Here is a 22,863-nt window from a genome sequence, read left to right on the forward strand (position 1 = left end):
AAGAAACTTCGGGGCATGATATGACCAAGATTCTTTTCATAACCTGTTTTTCCCTGGAAAGGAAAAATTGGGGATTGTTTGGAAGGTTATCATTGTTATATAGCAAGCAGGGATTCTAAATAATAATCTAATTATTATTATTAACAATTATGCATCTAAATAATACTTTAGGATTTACACATGCTTTCCTTACAACCCAATTAGGTAAGTATTATTACTGTTATTCCAGTTTTACAAATGAGGAAAGTAAGACTCAAAAAGTTGAAGTGACTTTAATAAGGCCACATGACCAGTCAATGACAGAAGTAGCCCTCAAAGCACATCTGACTCTAATTTCAGTATTCTTTCCACTCTGCCACTATAAGTAGGCAGAGATCTTCCCCCTACTGCTTCCTTAATCATGAACTCCCAGTTCCTTCTTCAAAAAGTCTTTCTCTGGAAATTCATTAATGATGTATTTGCAGATGAGAGATGGTCACATGTGATTACTAAGGAAATAATGGGATGACTCCAAAGGAAAAAAAAAATCACCTTGGTACTTAGCTTGTTATCTAGGCTGGTTCTTAAAGGGATCAAATCATTAAGGGGCAGGTGAACCAAGCTGACTGACGCTACCACGGTGGTCTGACTAGGACTTTAGTCCCAAAAGGAAGAAAAGGAAACTAGTTTAATCAAAGCAGAAGAAATTGAGTCTGACTGTGGCTCTTTACTCTTTATATGGAAGAAGAGGAGAAGAATTATTGGAAAAATAGAAAAGAAAAATAAATGTCAAAGGTAAATCTTAAAGTCTAGGGAACAATCGTTGAAGTCGCCCTCCCTTGTCTTAAGTCTCTCTCCACTCCAATCCATCCTCCACATAGCTGCCAAAATTTTTTTTCCTAATGAACATGTCATTAGCCTACTCAAAAACATCTAGTGACTCCCTTTGGCCTATGGACTAAAATATAAATTCCTTAGTCTGGCTTTTTAGGACTCTCTACCATCTGGCTCCAAGCTAACTTTGCACTACTTCCCTGCACGTACTATACATTCTGATCAAAGCAGACTACTAGTTATTCCCTGAATTCTGTGTCCTATCTTCTACCTCAATACATTTTCACAGGCCCATCTCACAGTCTCTTCTCTGTCAACATTTGTTGAAATTCTTTTCCTTCTGTAGCACCAATGCAATATTCACAGCGCCAATGGCAACTGTAAATACACTGACATAGTGCCCAATCACAAAATATAACAGACTCTCCATATAAAAAACAGAAGCAAAACATTTATTCAGACACCAGAAAACCAAATCCCAACACCAGGAAACCAAATCCATCATAGCAACATAGAAGTTAATGCACCACAATGTAGCAGAGTTACACCATCCTTTAGCCTTCCCACAAAGCAACATAAGCCTAGCTGTCACAGCAGGTGGCAAACACCAACCTTTACTCATAAGCCTGTCTCCCTCTGATGCATCCTCTCCTCCCACCATGTCTAGCTGTTCTGACTCTCAGCTTCCTGTGGGCTCTCTCTACCCTTCAGCAAACTCCTTCCACCACAGGCTCCATGTGATTACATTCAGTCTATTAGGGGGCAGCTTATTCAGGGAATAAATAGCAGGGAAGGTCTTCAAATTCCCTTAGGCTTATTAAGGGGCAGGGTAGCTCTTCAAATTCCCATTACTATTACACCTTCAAAGACCAGTTTAGGGGTCATCTGCTCTGGGAAGCCTTTCTTGAGACTTCCCTCCAATTGAAAATGATCTTGTCTTCTGTAGATATATTTCTGCATTCTGCATTGCAGCATGTATTTATTTGTGTACTTTGTAGTATTCCCCCAACCCCACCCCAATTCCTCCACTTGAGGCATTCTCATCCTGAATTCCATGGAAGTTTGGGCTGGGATAGGATCCCTTCTCCCTGCCCTCACTTCAAAACACACATAGATGATCTCTGACTGTTATTGCCAGCCTTGATGAATCAGGGGTCCAAATTGATGTTATGAAAAGTCTTTTGTATCAGCTACTGAACAAGACCTCTGAGGGTACATAACAGGGGACATTCTCCATACCCTCACAGGTCTCTTATCAGGTAACTTAAGTGATAAGGTAACCTTGTGAGCCACAAGGTAGGGCAAGGGGCAACATCCACCTTATCTCCCTACCCTGTCAATAGACACACTGTACCTCTATTTCTATTGTCTGTTTTGGGTTTATTCCTTCCTAATCTCAGATGAATGAGTGTCTGCATATAGAACTGACCAGGTCATGACCTTGTGAATTTCAAAAGGTGAAAAGAACCATCAGAGGTCCCTTTCCCTTTCAGAAACTAGTTGGTAGTAGAGACCATCAGAATCCATAGCAACAGTACCAAGCCCAGTGAGTAGCCAGAGTGGTAACTGAAAGTCTTGCTTGAGCCCAGACATAGATTGACTCATTAGATGAGACATCACATCCTGGAGGAGATAGTTCAGCTTAGCAAGGAAGGGACTTGCCCATCACCAATATCATTTCCTAAAATGAACTTGGTGGGGACTCAGCAGAGGCAGGAAAGGACTAGAAGTTTCAAATCATTGGTCCCAGGTATTGCTTATATGTGTCTTATCACTCCTGTTATATTGTAAACTCCTTGAAGGTAGGCCCTGTGTAATTTTTCAGATTTGTAATCCTAATGCCTAGCTAGTTCCAGTATCTGTGATTTCATCCCAATGGACCCTACCTCCACTGGCAGACCACAGCTGCTTCACATCTTTGTCGATATCTTTGTGAGTTTCTGAGACTGAAAAAAAAAACCCAAACGCAGCTGCTTAGTAATCAACTTTCTTGTGATAATCTACTATAAACTTGACTGAGCTATTCCTTGGACAAGAGGACTATACATAATGACTGAGGTGGTATTTGGACCCTTTCTAACTTATTATTATTAGGAATATTAGAGTTTATCTTCCATTAACATAAGCCTTTGGAAACCCCGGAATACTATTATCCCATAATGAGACATCATAGAAAGACTTTGAACATAATAGAAACATGATAATGCTTTTTGAATTAAATTGAAGTTTGTAGGGGAGTTGGGAGGTTTCAAATTTGTGTATATACCTAAACGGTACTATATACCTAAAGCAGCTAGGTGACACAGTGGATAACGTGCTGGGTTAGGAATCAGGAAGACCTGAGTTTAAATCTAGTCTCAGGACACTTATTAGCTGTGTGACCTTGGGCAAGTCACTTAACCTCTGTTTGCTTCAGCTTCCTTGACTATCAAATAGAGATCATAATAGCCATTACCTTGAAGAGTTGTTCTGAAGATCAAATGAGATGATGTTTGTAGAGTGCTTAACACAGTACCCAGCATGTAGCAGAGGCTATAGAAATGTGAGCTATCGTTGTTTTCCTTTTTAAATTTTTGCCTTTTTTTCCTTTCTTTTTACATTTTTTTCACTTTCAGTTCCAAATTCTCTCCCTCCAATCCTTCCCCCATCCACTGAGAAGGTAAACAAGATGATATCCATTATACATATCATGATTATTATTACAAGAGCCCAGCAGGAGTGGGATGCCTGGATAACTTGGCCAAGTGACATTGACACCTGTGAAAGCAGCTGCTAAATCTGTCACTTGGGCTTTCTCTAGAGTTAGCAGAGTGTCAGGGTATAGATTCTCATTCAGTCTACGAATCATCCTGTGCATTCTGTGCTCTGAGAAACACAGGAGTGAGTATAGAACAGATTTTTATTGTCTATTCTATCCCCATAACTAGAGTCAGCAAGCTTTGGCCCAGGAGCTAAGAATGGTTTTTACATCAAATATGTAATGTGCAGACATTAAAAATGTAAAATCATTTTTAAGTTTGCAGGCCATGTAAAAACAAGAGGCAGCCCAGATTTGACCCATGGTCTGCCAACCCCTGCCCTATAGACCTATACCTAACACAAAGAGCCTAACAGATAAATACTCCATTTCAATGTTTAAATATTAATTTGGTTCCATATTCCTGATATGGATATTCCCTTCATTGATGTAGATTATAACCTATTTATGACTGCCTATGTTGCATAACTCTTAACCATGTCCTCCCCCAGTTTGTTTCCTGGGGTCTGTCCAAGGGCTGACGCCCTTCTGGTCTTTTCCTGACACAACAAAGGTAGGAGAGGGGGTAGGCAGGCTGTCCACTGGCAATTCCTCACTCTTGCCACATGATCAGCCCATCTCTTTTTTTGATCATATATTTCTTTGATCTTCTTTCCTTTGATTCTTCTTTGTAGTTTCTTATTTGTGTTATGTGTTGCAACCTGCTCATCCTTACCAAGCACATCTCCATTTTGCTGTGAGTTGCACTTATTTTTAACGTTTTGGAAACTGTATTGTTTCATGGCTCTTGTTCATGTAATAACACTGATAGACTATTGGTATTAATTTATATACACATGTGTATGTGTATACATATACATATATACAATACATGTATACACACATATATTTGGTTCTAGAGTCATTAAAAATCTGTGGCCATTGAAAGAACTTTGCAATTTCCCAAAAGCTTTCTGGACCTTTTCTCTTTTTGTTTACTTCTGGACCCAATTTTTTGTCCTTTCACACGGTTATTCAAGTTATATAGGCCAATGGATAAGTGTTATGAGCTGTCCACATAACTGCGTGCCATAATTTGAACAACAGGCATTCTTCAACTACAGTTATCCCTTCCAGATTCCAACTTTCCCCATTGAGGTTTCAATATATCACAGGGCAACATAAGAAATTAAATGGGAATTTTGGGGGAGTTTTGTAAAACCTACAGATGATACAAGAGGGCTAGCAGACAACACAGAAGTTTAGAAACTCCAAAATGCATAAAATATATGTATAGTGTTGTATAATGTATCAATATATTTTATCTTTTAATACCATTATAGTTCAGACTTCTCTGGTACAAAGGGAGGGCCAAAAAATTTGACATATTTTCCAGATTGCAGGGGTGGGGGGTGGTATGGGGAAAGTGCTGTACCCTAACCCCCGTAATGTGGAAGGGATAACTGTACTTGGTTTTTCCTCTGATCAGGTCAAACCACTGTATTGAGGGGTTAATCAATCACCTCTTCCAAAAGGATCCTACTATGCTCATTTAATGATCATTTGGGGAAAAAAATTGAATTGGCAGAGCAAAATGCTACCTCTTGAAAGCCTTCTAAAAAAAGTAGTCTCTTATCCATACATTAAAGTTATTCAAGATTTCTCTTGAAAGATATAACAATAACTTTGTTTGGTGATCTTTGGTCATTTATCCCAGGTAAGGCATGACTCAGGGAAATGGATATCCACCAAAGATGTTTATTGTCATTATGGAGGAGACTGTACCCTGAGTCTGAATTAAAGAGAAAGTCTCTGTGGATGGTGCGGTTCTTCAAATGCTGTTGTCTCTGGACAGCATTATGCTGGTTGCATTGGGAAGCCCCCAGTTCTTTAAAAACTACAGCCACCCTCAGTATCCCATTCCAATGTTGTTGTTTTTTTTAAGCAATTGGGGTTAAGTAACTTGCTCAAGGTTACACGGCCAGGAGTTTCTGGGTGGGTGCTAAGTTTCTGAGCCCGGGATTCAACCTCCTGGTCATTCCAACACTGGAGCCGGTGCTCTTACTCGATGTGCTACCTGGCTGCCCCCGCCCCCCCCCATTCCAATGTTTCAAAACCTTCCTTCTTGGATATTCTTCCCTGTACCCAATTTAACATTCCCCATTCTTCTGCTTAAGCCCCTTTCCTTTTGTTCTGTCCTAAGCAAATATAGAATTAAATTCAGTTAATAATAATAATGATGATAGTTAACATTTATATAATGCCTACTATGTGTCGGGCACTGTACTAAGAGTTTTACAAATATCTCATTTTACCTTCATAACAACCCTGGGAGGTAGACATTATTATTTCCATTTTACACATAGGGAAAATGGGATAAACAGAGGTCATATAACTAGTAAGTGTGAAGTTAGATTTGAACTCAAGCCTTCCTGACTAAATGCCAGCATTCTACCCATTGTAATCAAATCAATCAATAAACATTTATTAAATGTCTACTAAGTGCCAGGCACTATGCTAAGTGCTAAGAATACAAAAAAGACACAACAAATAGTCCCTGCCCTCAAGGAACATAGGGGAGCCAGCATGCTAACAAATATACACAAAGCAAGCTATAAACAAGATAAATAGTAAATAAGTAACAGAAGGAATGTGTAGAAAATGATATTTTAGTTGAAACTTAAAGGAATCTGGGGAGGTCAGTAGTAGGAACATGGGAGGGGAGCATTCCAAGGATGGGACGTACCAAGACAGAATGTCCAGAGCAGAAAGATGTACCACATAGCTGCCTCAAAAAACAAATTATTAAGCATTTACCACATACCAGACACTGTTCTAGACCCTAGGGACACAAAGACAAAAGAAAACAGAGGTTACATTTCTATTGTGGGAGGAGGGGAATATAACATATATTAATAGAGTGCAAGGAAAATTGAGGAGTGCAGGGATCAGGGAAAGATTCCTGAAAGAGGTGAGTTGAGCTTTGAAGGAAGACAAAAGATTCTAAGATGTATAGATCAAAAAGGAACAAATTTTAGGTAAAGAGAACAGAGGCAGGAGGTGGAAGGCATGATGGGAGGGAATAGCTAGTTCTGTCAACCTCTTTTGTTTCATGAGTCTTGATTGCTTACCCCTTAGTCTTTCCCTCAATCTGAATAATCCCACCTTCCATTAGCCTTTCTATATAAAGTCAGGTTTTTCAACCCTTTCATTGCCTTTGTTGGCTTCGTATAAAGACATTTCATTGGAGTCTCTTTTCAACCATGTATTTTAGTGTCTGTCACTTTGATGGTTCCTCCTTTTCCTTGCCTATTAAAACCAGCTTGGTCAGCACCTTCTGTTGGTGCAATTCATACACAAAAAAAAAATCCCTGCTCTCCAAACCATTAGCAAGTTAGCCTTCCTTTACTCCCACTCCTTGCAGCAGCCACTTCCCCACATGTCGTAGCTTGGACACAGAAGAATTCTATCCTAGGCAAGCAGAGGTCAGATGGTGGGAGGAAGTGAGGTCAAGCCTGAAGCCAGGAAACTTATCAGAACAAATCAACAGTCTCAGCCATGAGAACAGGGCAGATCTCTCCAGAGCTGAGCCAAAGGTAGAGAATATAGAGCCAAGGAGTCTGGTTTTTTGAGTCAAAGAAAACTGGATGCATTCATTCTACCATTCGGGATGGGAATCACTGAGCTATTTAGATTCCCAGGCTCAAAGAAAGTTAAGCTCCTTTGACACTCTTTCCTATGCTTCACTCAGCATGCTTATTTAGATCAAAACCTGATTTATCAAAACTCAAATGAGATAATATTAGTAACCACTTACCTAGCACATAGCAGGTATTTAACAAATCCTGATTTCCTTCCCTTTTTCTCCTCCAATTTGAACTTAAGGGCTTTAAAATTATTAAGTAATTGGAGGAAAGAGATTAGCCCTTAACTTCTTAAGAGAGATGATCTGCCAGTCAGAGGTGAAAACTGCAATACACAGATAGGCAACAGAGACTCATTTCATTTTCCTTTCCTACCTGTGAGTTTCCAGGCAAGAGGACAAGTTCATCATTATTATTAATCATAGCCTGGCACCTTTGTGTATTTGTTATTTGCTGGGTTTATGATCATCCTCCCTAAACTGCTCCTTCTTCTCATTTCTTTAATACTACCTGCAGTGCTTTCTCATGTTAATAAACTTGGGTTTATCTTTGGTTCTTCTTATTTGCCCCACTTCACATATCCCACCAGTCCCCAACTCCTGTCAATTCCAGATGGGAGATACCTCTTCTCTCAGTCCTATTTACACTAATTACAACTAGGCTAGGCCCCCATTGCCAGCCCTATACTATTGTAATACCCTCCTAACAGATCTGATCTCCAGTCAATTCTTCATACTGCTTATTGAATAATATTTCTTCTTTATAGATCCGATCAGTCATAGTCAACTAGGGTAACAAGATGGTGTAGTGGATAGAATACTAGACCAAGAGTCAGGAAGACCTGAGTTCAAATTCTACCTCAGATACTCTGTGATCCTCAGCAAGTCACTAAGTCTCTACTTCTCTCAGTTTCCTTATCTGTAAAATGTAGATGATAGTAGGCCTTCCCTTCCAGGGTTGTTGGGAGGATCAAATCAGATAATTGTAAAATGTTTAGAAAAATGTCTGGCACATAGTTAAGTGCTATGTAAATATTAGTTAATATTATTTTTTCTTAACCTGTGTCTGACTCAGTTTCCTCATCAGTATAATATGGATAATAGATAACATTTATCTCCTAGGATTGTTGTTATTAAATGAGATGATATTTGTTAAGTGCTTTACAAACCTTAAAATGCCATGCTAGCTGCTCCTATTATTATTACAGCTAAAAATGTAAAGTGGTTCCCTGGTGATTAATGAGTAAAGTTCATACTCTTGTCAGATATGCAATCAATCAACTAGTATTTATTAAACCTCTTATTACCAGGCATTACTACAATAGGCATTACTGTACCTTTCTAGCTTTGAGTCATTTTACCGAGTCTGAAAGGACTTCAGAGGCCATCTATGCCATTCCATAGTTGAAGAGGCAGGGAGAACTTGCTCCTTCCTGAGGCAGCTCAGGTCATTTTGGGTTAGCTCTAATTGGCAAGAAACTTTTCCTTCATTAAACCAAAATCCAGCTCTTTGTTACTTTCTACCCATTGCTCCTAGGTCTGCCCTCTTGGAGACTGGCAGAACAAGTCTAATCCCTCTTATACAAGATAGCCACAGGGCAAATTCCTGAACAGCTGTAGAACTCAGTTGTTTTCATCTATAAAGTGAAGGGTTTGGACAAGATGATCTCGAAGGCCCTTTTCATTCTAAAGCCATATGATCCATGGTTCAAAATACTAGCTCTCATGTGTGCCTGCTCCCACCCCCACCCCAGTCTCCTCTTTTGAAAGCTAAATAGTTCAGCCTTTTCTAGGCTCCCCTGCTTCCTTCCACCAGTTCTTATATATTATGACCTCAAGTCCCTTCTCAATCCTTGTTGTCCTTCTCTGAACACTTTCCAGCTTACAATGGCCTTCCTAAAATGTAGTATCCTGAACTGAGCATGAACTCCAGATGAGATCTGGCCTGATCAGAGCAGGGGACAGTGGAGTTCAAACATCTCTAGTCTCAAATTCCGTGCTTCTCTTAATGCAGTTTCAAATCATATTAACATTACTGGGCTGCCATATCACACCATCAATTCATAATGAATTTGTTTCAGATGAACTGTTTAGTCCTGTATTCCTCCTAGTTATCCCTCCTTATATGTTATCTGTATATCTCATAAGCATTACAGCTATACCTTTATCAAAGTCATTGAAAAAAATTTTAATAGCATAGAGTTAAGGACAGAACCCTAGTGCCCTCCACTACAGCCTCTTTACAAGTTGATATCAAGCCAGTAATGACCATCCTCTGGGTCTAGTTCTCCTCTATTTACTCAACCAAATTTGAATACTTTGCACTCTGAACACACTCTACTCTCTTATGCTTTACCATGTCTTTGTTCTTCATGCCTTCCTTTATAATTGCCACCTTCTTAATTAAGCCCTCCCCAGTGGCCCCACTGTACCACATCTTAAATTGTATTATAAAGCAGCAATCATTAAAACTACTTGGTATTGGCTAAGAAATAGAGTGGTGGATCAGTGGAATAGGTTAGGTATGCAAGACACAAGTCAATGACTATAGTGATGTACTATTTAACAAACCCAAAAACTCCAGCTTCTGGCATAAAAACTCACTATTTAACAAAAAACTGCTGGGAAAACTGGAAAAAAGTATGGCAGAAACTAGGTATAGACCAACATCTTATACCCTATACCAAGATAAAGTCAAAATGGGTACATGATTTAGATATAAAGACAGATAATATAAGCAAACTAGGAGAGGACAGAATACTTCATATGTCAAATCTGGAGAACTTAAGGCTGAACGAGATAGAGAACATTATAAAATGCAAAATAGATGATTTTAATTACATTAAATTGAAAAGTTTTTGCATAAAGCCAATGCAACCAAGATTAAAAGGAAAGCAGAACGCTGTAAAGCAATTTTGACAGCCAGTAGCTCTAATAAAGGCATCATTTCTAAAATATATAGAGAACTAAATCGAATTTATAAGAATACAAGTCATTCCCCAATTAATAAATGGTCAAAGCATATGAATAGGCAGTTTTCATAGAAAGGAATTAAAGCTATCTATATTCATATGAAAAAAATGCTCTAAATCACTATTGATTAGAGAAATGCAAATAAAAACAACTCTGAGATACCATATCACACCCATCAGATTGGCCAACATGACAAAACAGGAAAATGGTAAATGTTGGAGAAGATGTGGGAAAATTGGAACATTAATGCATTGGTGGTGTTGTGAATTGATCCAGTCATTCTAGAGAACAATTTGGATCTATGTCCAAAGTGCTATAAAATCGTGCATACCCTTTGACCCAACAATACAACTTGTAGGTCTGTATCCCAAAGAGATCATAAAAATGGGAAAAGGACCCACATATACAAGAATATTTATAACAGCTCTTTTTGTGGTGGCAAAGAATTAGAAATTGAAGTGATATCCATCAATTGAGGAATGACTAAACAAGTTGTGGTATATGAATGTAATGGAATCCTATTATGCTATAATAAACGATGAGCAGGCAGACTTTAGAAAAACCTGGAAAGATCTATATGAACTGATACAGAGTGAAATGAGCAGAACCAGGAGAACATTGTACACAGTAACAGCCACATTATACAATGACTGACGTTTACAGACTTAGCCCTTCTCAGCAATGCAAGGATCTAAGACAACTCCAAAAGACTAATGATGAAAAATGCTATCCATATCCAGAGAAAGAACTTTGGAATCTGAATGCAGATGGAAGCATACCATTTTCTCTCCTTTTCTTCTGTTGTTTTGTTTCTTCTTTCTTGTGGTTCCTACCATTAGTTCTAACTCTCTCTTCTTTACATCATGACTAATGTGAAAATATGTGTATAGGTATAGCCTATATCATTGATTGCACACTGTCTTGGAGAGTGTAGGGGAGAAAATTCAGAACTCAAAATCTTATGGAAGTGAATGTTAAAAACTAAAAATAAACAAATTATTTTTAAAAATTAAGCTTTCCCCAATATCTTTAAGAAGAATAAGCATTTATTAAGCACCTTCTATGTGCCAGGCAAAGCATTATGTAAATATCATTTCATTAGCTCTTTATGACCTTGGGAACCAGTGTGATATTATCCACATTTTATAGCTGAGGAAACTGAGGCAGGCAGATGTTAAGTGACTTGCCCAGGATCACACAGCTAGTAAATGTCTCAAGTCAAATTTGAATGCATGTTTTCTTGATTCCAGAGCTAGTGCTCTACCTAGTGCACTACCTTTTAAAGCTCCTAAGGACCTGTTCTGTCCCATTTCTAATACTGTTTCACAGAACTTCATCCTCCTTTCTTGAAAGTCACTGCGGGTGGGGAGGAAGGCAGAATATGAGTGAAAGAGAGAGAAGAGAGGGGGGAAAGGGAAAGGGAGAGATGGATGGGGGGGAGAGAGAATAATCACTACAAGGAAAAAAGGGGAATGATTTCAAGAAGAAACACCTAAATGTGAATGGGGGAGGGGGCCTGAATTGAATTTGTTTACTATAAAAGGGCTACCCACATTGAACTGTGGTAGGTCTAGAAGAAACAACGGTTAGGTGAAAGTGGAAGTAATGACCCCAAAAAAGCAAGTGTTGAAGTTTGACTTGATGCTTTGAGTAAAATAAATCCTATACTGGGGAAGTGGGAACTTTTGTTAAAGGTATTAACTTAAAAGATCACAAAAACTGGACTTTGCTGATTAGGCTAGGACGACATTCCTCCCTAGGTTATCACACTAAAGTTGTTAGCAATAAATTGTCAAGGCCCAAAGGCCCAAAAATGATTGAGATGATTTTCTATTTCAAACTATTTTAAGAAAATAGTGACTTTTTACTTGAATGGTAGTTTTAACCATACAGCTTTTAGATAACTTTGTTCTATTTATATAATGACCATTGATCATTGTGGATATATTCTTTATGAACACTGATGTAAAAAAAAATTTCAATGACTTGCCAAGTTGAATAATGAATCATGACAAAACCCACAAACTTCAATAGAAAGGATGGATCTTCACACTGAGCATCTGAGGACTATGTGATAATCTACACTTAACCATTTCTAAAAAATTTTAAGAATATACATGCATACCAAATGTCCTTTTTAAAAATTTGCAATATCTGTTTTTGACTGGAAATCTGTTTGTACAAGACACTCCAATAAATGTTTTTATTTTAAAAAATAAATAAACTCCCTAAATCAGCACAGAAATGGAACCACGTAGACCTGAAGGGTCATCTTATTGTTCCTAGGCTTAAAATAGGGAGCAGTTTGGTAGCATGATGGTGTCTCAAAGAGTTGGACAGGGCTGAACCAACTGAATAATAAAGGCTTAAGCTAAATACTGTGACATGGTGTGATACTTAGCTAGGTTGGTCCTCAGGAACAAGACAAAATAATAATGAACAAGTATTCATTGAGTTCTTACTGTATGCTAAGACACTGAGATATAAAGAGGTATAAGGCATGGTCCCTGACCACAAAAAGCTTAAAATCTAGTTGGAGAGATCAGATACACACACAAAAAGATAATTAATAATGCAAACTAGCACAGAATAAGCATCAAATTAGTAATATAAACAGTTAATTACTATAGGATTTGAAAGAGACAAGTGTGGGCTGGCCAGGGTGACTGGAAATACCAAACTGGTATTTGAAATGGGATTTGGAGAATGACTACATTTTAAATAGATCATAAGAAGTTGAGAAGGCACTCTAGACAGAGAAAAATAAAATCCTTAAGATCATCAATATACAAAATATTCTTCATGTAGTTGCATATTTTTATGATACTGGCTAGAGACAAACAGATATCCTAAGATGTTCTGACTGAGGATGTTAGTAATCACACAGTATTTTAAATTTCTATAAACATTAACCTAATTGTTGGTACCCTAAGTATGAAGTATCTAATAATCATTAAATTGACATACTATAGAAAGAACTGAATCTTATTTTCATCATCTTTATTATTACTTCATAGTAAAAGTTATCTTGTTCTTAATTAAAATTTCTTAATTTTAAAATCTTTTAACACTTATTTGTGGATCTTATAAGAATCAGTTTTTTGGAGCTCATCTCTTAGTTAAGCCCTAAAATAGGTTTCAAGGTACTGGATCTTTGAAGTAGAATGCTTAAGACTAACAATCATATTTAATGCTTCTCATACCATAGTCCATCCAAGTAGAGGTTGAGACATTCCTTATTTCTTGAAGCAAAGTTTTCATTTAAAAAAAAAACTTTAAAAAAATCCACAGCACTTGGAAATAAGTTATATGGAACTCCTTACCTAGCTCATTCCACTGAACCACTCTTATTTTCTTATGTACAGACTAATCTACCTTGTTTAAAAGTTATTCTTTGATCCTAGTTCTGACATCTAGGATCACAAAAAGTAAATCTAATCCCTATTAATATGTAGTTAGGAGGTACTTCATTAATTTAATAAAAAGATACTTTTAACACCAAAACTACAAACTTCAACAATTTCATATAACAAAGAGCTCTGCCCATAAACTTATTCTCTGACAGAACTCTAGCATGAGTAAGACTATAGGTAAGAAAAAAATTCAGTGGTAAATTCCACAAGTAAGTTTTTCATTTTCGAGAAAATAAACCTGGAAACTTGAAATAGTATACCTGAAGAATTCCATAGTGAGAAAAATATATCCATTTATACTCATCAGTTACTGAAGACTCTGTATGCTTATTTTAAATTCCATTCCTAAGATGTAACTCTACCACCTAAACCATACCTTTTTATCTAGCAAAGCAGCATTTAAATGTTGGTTTACACTAGCTAAACTTCACATGACATAATAACATGAAATATGTAGATCAAACTGTTTTCAGGGTCTTGAAGAGTTCTCTAAGGTTCCTACTAGCTCTAACAGACCATATCATTTACTAAGAATCATCTGAAGAAAATGATCAAAATTCTAGCGTTATAATATAAAAATATAAAATTGTACACGGCATTGTGTTAGGCATTGATGAATGTACTGAAATAGGAATAATTGAAAGAAATGTACACACATAATCGTGACTTGTCGGAGTCTATAAACCCAGACAGACAACCCTGCTTTGCCTCTGTATGTGTGAGTGTGTGTATGTGTGCGTGTGTGTGTGAAAAAGAACAGAATAAAAACATTAAACAATGTTTGCTTCCCCTATGAATGGAAGCAAAGCATGACTATATAAAATACTACATAGATCCAATGTCACAATAAAGGACTAATTTGTTTCTGGGGATATACAATTTGGATTTATTCAAAGTTACTAATCCTCAGGCTGTTCTTTTCAACTAGGACACATAAAATATTTTTAGAGCTCCCTCAGCTGTACAAGAGGTGGAACTACCAAAAAACATGTTCCATTATGTTGAATTCTCCATCTGGAGGAATTTCAGATACTCCTTCCTGAGATCTGAGGATGGAAATGATGTTATAAGACAATTTGCAAAAGCCGTTCTGGATACACACATCTGCCAGTTCTTGCCATTCCTCTAACGAGCAGAATGGATCACTTGTCATAAGTCGTTCTGTTGCCTCTGAGAGGGAAAAAAAAAAACAGCTTATAATATGTCATTTATTCAGTATCACCTTCTATTCTGTGCCCACCAACTCCCTACCCTCACCATCCACCCCAAACTGCGTGTCTTTAGGTCCACAAGGGGAACAAAGGAGAGAGCTAGAACAAGGATCCAGGCTCCCTTTATTCATATTGCCTGCAGTTTGCTGCTGTCAGTGCCAAACTGCTATCTGGAACCCTATAACTCTAGTTTCAGCATATTCATAACCCTTAATTTGAGAAATATTTCTTTAAACGAATAACCCTAACTCTGAATAGAATGACAGGGCTTTCTAAGTAATTTTTTTTTTATTAAAAAACAAAAGAGTTTCACTTGCTAGAGATGTTAATGATGTTCATTTAATCATGAAAATTAAATTGTTTCTCTTGGCAATATGTAATATCTGAGTATCTGAGGAGTTCTTCTCTCCTGGACCACCAAATATATCATGTTTTGTTTCTTGCATCACAGTCTTTATACAGGCACTGAAATACTACTATCCTTTAAAATTCTATTCTACTAAAATGTTCTTTCTATACACAGCACCTCTGTGTGTGTACAAAGAATGGTAATTTCAAGGTAGGAAAATCAACTATAAATATTGTTGCCAAAAATTTCTAATATTCATGCTTGCTCTATCTATTGATTCCTTTCCTGCTGCCTACAAACACTCAAGTCTCCCTCATCCTTAAAAAACAACAAGGAGAGGCTATGTGGTACAGTGAATAGAGCACCGGCCCCGGAGTCAGGAGGACCTGGGTTTGGATCCGGCCTCAGACACTTCACACACACATACACACACACACACACACACAAACTAGCCGTGTGACCTTGAGCAAGTCACTCAACCCCAATTGTCCTCCAAAAAACAAAAAAAGCAAAACAACAACAAAAGAAAAGCCCTTAGTAGAGCCCAGAATTCCCATTACATAGCATTCTCTCTCTTCTTCCTTTCTCACCTAAACTCTGGGGGGGAGGGTGGAACAAACATGTATATTTGGTGCCTCTACTTCCTCTCCTTCCACTGGCTTCTAAATCTTCAATCTGGCTTCTGACAGCATCATTCAACTGATACTGCTTTCTTCAAAGTTGCTGATGATATCTTCATTGTCAAGGCTAATGGTCTTTTTTTAGAACTCCTCCTTCTTGACCTCTCTGAAGCATTTAACCATCCTCTCATCTTGTATACTCTCTCCTTTCTGGATTGTCTTTACACTGCTCTCAGGAGCAATGGCTCAGGAGTCAGAGAAATGGGTTCAAATCCCACTTTTGAAGCTTATGACCTATGATTTTGGGTATATCACTAAATGTCCCTGAGCCTCAGTTTCCTCATCTATAAAATGAGGGAGTGCAACTAGATGGCCTCTAAGGTTCCTTCCAACTCTATATCTATGCTTCTATGATTCTCCTGTCTGACAGCTCCTTCTCAGTCTCTTTTGCTTGATCTTCACATATTACATATATTCATCATATTACATATGAAACTATTACATATTACACTATCTTTGGATCTCATGGGTTCACTTATCATCTCTGTGCAAATGACTCCCAGATGTATATATCTTGTCTAAGTCCCTTTGTTGACCACATTTCCAACTGTCCATTAGATATTTTGAACTGGATGTCCAACAGATATCTCAAAATTAACATGTCTAAAATAATTCATTACCTTTCTCCCAGAACCTACCCCTCTCTTCTAAACTTCCCTATTACTGCTGAGTGTACTACCATCCTTCCAGTCATCCAGGTTCCCAACCTCTGTGTCATCTATTACTTCCCATTCTCACTTCACATATCTAATCAGTTGCCACATCTTATAAGACCAGACCTAAAGTCATGAGATAACATATAGTACGTGTTTAACAAATGCTGCTTGATTAAAATAATTTTCATAAACTTTATTGCCTTATGATCATGCTTTCTTTGACTTCACAAATTAATCTTTTTATATTTTTTCCAATTACATGTATAAATGCTTAACATTCATTTTTTAAAAAATTTTGAGTTCCAAATTCTCTTCTTCCCTCTCTTCCGTCTGCCTTTATTGAGAAGGCAAGTAATTTGATATACGTTATGAATGTGCAGTCATACAAAACTTATTCCCATATTAAGTCATTTTGTGAAAGAAAACACAGACTTCTCAAAAAAAAGTATGCTTCAATCTGCATTCAGTTTCTATCAATTCTTTCTCTGGAGGGGATAGCATTTGTCCTCATGAGTCCTTCAGAATTGTCTTAGATCATTGTACTGCTTAGAATAGCTAAGTCATTCATGGTTGATCATCATACAATATTGCTGTTCTCCTGGTTCTGCTCACTTTACTTTGCATCAGTTCATTTAAGTCTTTCCAGATTTATCTAAAAGCATACTGCTCATCATTTTTTATAGGACAAAAGTATTCCATCACAATCATATACCACAATTTTTTCAGCATTCCCCAATTAATGGGCAAGCCACAATTTCCAATTCTTTACCACCACAAAAAGAGCTGCTATAAATATTTTCATGCATATATCACTTTCTTATTTTCCCCCTTTTCCTTTTTAAAAAATTTCTTTGGGATACAGACCTAGTAGTGGTATTGCTTGATGGATCAAAGACTATACACAGTTTTATAGCCTTTTGGGCATAGTTACAAATTGCTCTCCAAGAATGGTTGGATCAGTTCACAATTTCACCAACAGTGTATTAGTGTCCCAATTTTCCTATATTCCTTCCAACATTTGTCATTTTCTTTTTCTGTCATATAAGCCAATCTGTTAGGTATAAGGTAGTATCTCTGCATTGTTTTAATTTGCATTTCTCTAATCAATAGTGATTGAAAACGTTTCTTCATGTGACTATAGATAATTTTGATTTCTTCATCTGAAAACTTCCTGTTCATATCCTTTGACCATTTATCAACTGTGGAATGACTTGTATTCTTATAAATTTGATCAGTTATCTGTATATTTGAGAAGTAAGGCTATTATCAGAGACACTTGCTATAAAATTTTTTCCCCAATTTCCTGTTTTGCTTCTAATCTTGCCTGCATTTGTTTTTTTTTTAATTAACAAGCTAATTTTTTTTTGGAGGGGGGAAGGCAAGGCAAGTGAGGTTAAGGATGTGCCCAAGGTCACACAGCTAGTGTGTCAAGTATCTGAGGCCAGATTTGAACTCAGATGCTCCTGACTCCAGGGTTGGAGCTCTATTCACTGTGCCACCTAGCTGTCCCCCCAAACTAGTCTTAAATAATTTTAATTGCTAACATCTCAGTAAGATCTATATTGAATTAGTACAAAAAATAATGTTAGAACAAGATAGCATTTGTTTTTGTTTCCCAATATTCATTCACCCATGTAATGTTTAATATTCTATCAGGCAGAAATCCTTCATGTATAAATTTGCATAGGGACTACAATGGGAAGAATATATTGTTTATATGACAGAAAAGAAATAACACCATGGAAATGATGAATGAATATATTTACTTCCTTTTTTTCTACCTTATGCTTGCTGAAGTTTCTAATTTCATTTTCTCTGATGACTTCCCTAAGAAAATGTGTGTCAGATCTAGTTAAAGTCACTAAGATAGCAACCTCTTCATTTAAAGTTTTCTACAAGTTAAATCATATCAACAGAGGCTATGAATGGTTCAGGTCTATGTTAAGTAACATTTAAGAGTCTTATTTCTCTACATAGTTGTCAATGAAATAACTTATGACCAGTAACTTTATTTTCTCTGAATAACTCCCACCATTCCTTCATTAAGAACATTTTGCTAAACTTACCCTTCCCATTTTTATCTAGTTCTTGAAGTAGATTCAACCCAGCCTCTTTCATTCCAATGGAGAAGAAATGAAGTACAATAAGACAGTAAGACAAAAATGGTGGTTTCCCCTTCCATTCACTAGTAAGAAAATTAATTAATTCAACTTGTGGACATATTATTATTATGCTCATAAGGTCATCTGAAAGCAAAAATTAAAAATGGTATCCATACATAATAATGTAGTAAACAATACAGAAATCTAAGTTTTAAAGATTTAAACATTACAAAGACAGAATACAAGAAAAGCATTTTTAGCAGTTAAATTCAGTCTTTTCTATGTTTTGTACATATCTAATATCTTACTATTTGCTCCTCAATTATTAGAGATAATGATTGAGAAAAACATCAGGACAAGACCAAAAAAGCTAAAAAAGAAGATAGTTTTATGACATGCTAACCTCTCCTTCTTGGCATATTCCTCTTTCTATTACTCCTATTCAGGGTATATCCCCATTCTTATCTATCCTCAAACTTAACCATCTATTATCATCTTTTCAAACCAATCTAGACATGAAATTATTACCATTATTGTAAAAAATAAAAACTCTCACTATAGGTCATATATAGAAATAGAAAAAAATTTTAGTAAAAATAATTATCATGACTGACAATGCAATGTAATTAGAAAGAGCCTTGGACTAAGAGTCAAGCAGACTGAATTCTCATCCTCTTTATGTGAAATGCTAGCTATTATTTTTTGGGCTTCACAGATATTATGTCCATTTAGAAGATAAGGAAATTGAGACCAGTGAGGGTAAGTGATTTTTTTTCATGGTCACACAATTAGTCATAAATTGTCATAAGCTGTTTCCATGCATGCTTCAAAAACAGTTATCTTCAGACTCCATTCAGATTCCAAGTCCTGTGTTCTTTCCATTTTAATAGAAATTCTTAAGCTAAGATACATGAAGTTGTTTTTCGATAGCTTTCTTTCAACAAAATTGATTTCATCTGTAATCTGTCTCCTAATACCTGAAAGCATTTGTGATTTCACTGATATGGGTATTTCCTCTATTAGTGTAGATTGTCACCCCTTCATGACTTCTAATCAGGTAGAATTTTTTACCATGTCCATCTATATATCCTTCACAGAGAATCCACCCAAAATGCTAAAGGTCTTCTTTTTAGGACCTTTTACATTTTGTGGACAAGAGTGGAGCTCTCAGGCTGTTGACCCTTGCTCTTACTGCATAACCAACACAATTCATTTATGTGTCATATATTTTTTCTATATTTCCTATACTAGTTCTTGTATACAGGCCATTACTAAAAATATGCTATAGCTAACTTGCACCTACCATGTCATATCCCACCTTCTCCATGATGCCTTTTCTGGTCTTCCTAGCAGCCCTTCTGAGATTACCTTTCTGTATTCCACATATATATATATATATATATATATATATATATAGTTTTTTACATGCCGTCTCCATTGGAGTGGGAGCTCCTTGAAGGCAGGGATTAATGTTTTTGCCTTTCTTAGCGCCATAGGAAGAGCTTAATAAATGTTTATTGAATGACTAACTTTCCATGTATTTCTCTATTGACTGTTAGATTCCCTATAATTATGATGTTCTAAAACTTTTAATTGTAAAACATTGCAAGAGAGGAAAATGGGTTAAAAATATGGGTCTTTACAACTGGAAGTAGGATTGATATTATTAAAAGTAATGTAATTTCTCAGCTGCAATCCAGTCTGCTCTCTTCTTCCTATTCATTTCTGGACCTAATCACTGTCTATATTCAGTGCTTGATACAGATTTATGTACCAATTCAGTGAGTAATAGACATTTTCATTCAACCTCTTGTGTATGAATTGTTAGGCCAATCTTTTCTAATTTTAAGAGGTGGGAGAGCTTATCCTCATGTTCCCTTCAGGAATTCAAGAAAACATGGTCATATTCTATTTGGGAACTTATTTCCCAGAAACCTTTTCAAAGCTCGTCAGTGTTAAGAAGCAATGTGGCAAATGAAATGCTGGACTTGGAATCAAAAGACCTAGATTCAAATCCTACGTCTAACACTTACTGTGTTACTTACCCTAAGCAAGTCTACTTCCAGTTTTTATGGGAGAAGGTTGTAGGATAAGGAAAAGGAAAAGAAAGAAAGACTTGAGCAAAATAAGAAGAAAATTGTATATGTAAGTTGGATAGGTTTGGACTAGTTGAAAAAGGTCAGATGTCAGATTTGGGAAAGATATATCTGACAAAATTTGGGAGAAATTAAGGAAAATATGAAGAACAACCTCCCTAGGTCCAGATATTGGTCTAGATCTATTTCTGAGTTGCAAAAGAAACAGGGCCAAGGACAAGTAAGGAGGATATAAAAGGATGAAGGGAGATTAAGGGGAACAAAGGAGGACTGAAGAAATAAACCTTCAGAGATAGATTTAAAAAGGATAAAGGAGAAGGCAGCTGGCAGAAAGGCAAAGTAAGTAAAAAAACGTAAGTGGAATCATTAGAGGGTTAAGGAAATTGGTAAGAATGGTGGGTGAGGCAAATTGGTAAAAGTGAAATCGGTGAAAAGGTCTAGAAGTAGGTGCAAAGATAAAGGGGAGGTGAGTGTGGAGTTGTTGGTACAAAGATAAGGAATTTGAATGAGATTGTAAAAAAGATTTAACTAAGAGTGGTTGAAGTATAAATATCCACAAACAGTTTCAAATAACAAACTGGAAAACTAAACTCTTACGGAAGCATGGGGAATTGTGTGTTGACAACACACATGTGTCTTATTTGTATTTCTGTCAGTCACGCATCTGTGCTCCAAGTGTTAATTTCCCTCGAAGAAAATGTGAAGGGAGCTGAAGAACAGCTCTCCACATTCCTAATTATTAGGGAAAATGAAGGATTTCTAAAGGAAATAGAATTAAAGATGCAATGAAGAGGAATAGAGGAGGAGGAGGCGTAACAGCAGCAGTAGCTGGTGGTTCCTTAATCAGCGGTACTGAGGTCGCTATTTGTTGACCTGATAATAACAATAAAGAAGTCTGTTGTCTTCTGGAGCACAGGGAAATCTTACAAGTCTTATCAAAATGGATGACAACATCCTACTCCTGGAGATTCATGTGAATACAAATAACACTTTTAGAATGAATCTAAAAAAGTATTTTCAATGATTATGAAGCCATGGACAAGAAATTAAAGTCCATGGGGCACACGTTACATTTTCTTCATTATTGGTCAATGAAGGCAAGGGATACAGAAGAAAAATTTAATTTGGGAAATGAATAACTGGATAATAAATAGCTCTAGAGAGTGGGATTTTGATTTCTGGAACACAGCTTACAATACAGGATTGACAAATTCTTAGCCAGAGATGGAATACACCTAACAAAGGCTGGTAAGAATATATTTGCCAGCTGTTTTGCTCATATAATCAAAAAGTGCTTTAAACTAAAAAGGATGGAAGGAGAGAAGGAGAAAAGCCTATTAATGTATATTCTCTAAGTTAGATACTATAAAGAGTAACCACAAAGAATGAGGACTAGCAGAAGAGACAAAATCTAGCCTGTAACAAAATCCAAGGCCTCAAATGACCATGCATCTTTTCTCATTCCTCATTCTCCTTGACCTTTCTGCAGTCTTCCATACTGCTGACTACTTTCTCCTCCTTGATACTCTGTTCTCTCTTAATTTTCAGAATATCACTTTCTCCTGGCTTTCATCTCTGTCTCCTCTGCTGGAGGAGACTGCTTACTTCTCACCTGGTGATCTCATTACTTTCCATGGATTTTCATCTCTATGTTAATGACTCTCAAATCTACCTATCCTTCCCCACTCCCTCTGCTGACTTCCAGTCTCATATCTCCAACTGCCTTTTAGACATTTCAAACTGGATGTCCTGTTAGATATCTTAAATTCAACATGCTCAAAACCGAACTCAGTATCCTTATCCCTAAACTCCCCCTGACTGCTACCTTCCTAATTACTGTAGAGGACCACACCATCCTCCCTATCCTTCAGGCTCACAACCTAGGAGTAATCTTGGATTCCTCTCACTGCCCAACCACCCCCAGATCTAATCTGCTGCCAAGGCCTGCTGGTTTCACCTTCACAACATTTCTCAAATATACCCCATTTTCTCCCCTGACACTACCACCATTCCAGTGTAGGCCCTCATCACCTCACACCTGGATTATCACAATAACCCACTGGTGGGGCTGCCTCACTCGAGTCATTCCCCATTCCAATCCACCATATATTTGGCCACTAAAGTGATTTTCCTAAAGCAGAGGTTTCACCATGTCAGTCTCTCTCTCTCTCTCTCTCTCTCTCTCTCTCT

General features: G+C 37.0%; 1 protein-coding gene across 5 annotated transcripts in view; it reads right to left on the reverse strand.

Moving 5' to 3' along the window:
- Positions 1-14,437: 14,437 nt before the first annotated feature.
- Positions 14,438-22,863, reverse strand: part of CLHC1 (clathrin heavy chain linker domain containing 1) — a 64,851-nt gene continuing 56,425 nt past the window's right edge. For 4 of the 5 annotated variants that reach the window (XM_069071726.1, XM_069071727.1, XM_069071725.1 and 1 more), the window contains 2 exons: positions 18,542-18,721; positions 14,438-14,749 (listed from right to left, as the gene is read on the reverse strand). In XM_069071726.1, coding sequence (XP_068927827.1) covers positions 14,556-14,749; positions 18,542-18,721 — 374 coding nt within the window. In that variant the 3' untranslated portion in view covers positions 14,438-14,555. The remainder of the gene's footprint in view (positions 14,750-18,541; positions 18,722-22,863) is intronic. The other variant, XM_069071728.1, reaches the window with a different exon arrangement.

This window comes from Petaurus breviceps, unplaced genomic scaffold (assembly GCF_028583685.1).
Source record: "Petaurus breviceps papuanus isolate PSGF00001 unplaced genomic scaffold, PetGlider_PUasm1.0 90842, whole genome shotgun sequence".
NCBI classification, from domain to species: domain Eukaryota; kingdom Metazoa; phylum Chordata; class Mammalia; order Diprotodontia; family Petauridae; genus Petaurus; species Petaurus breviceps.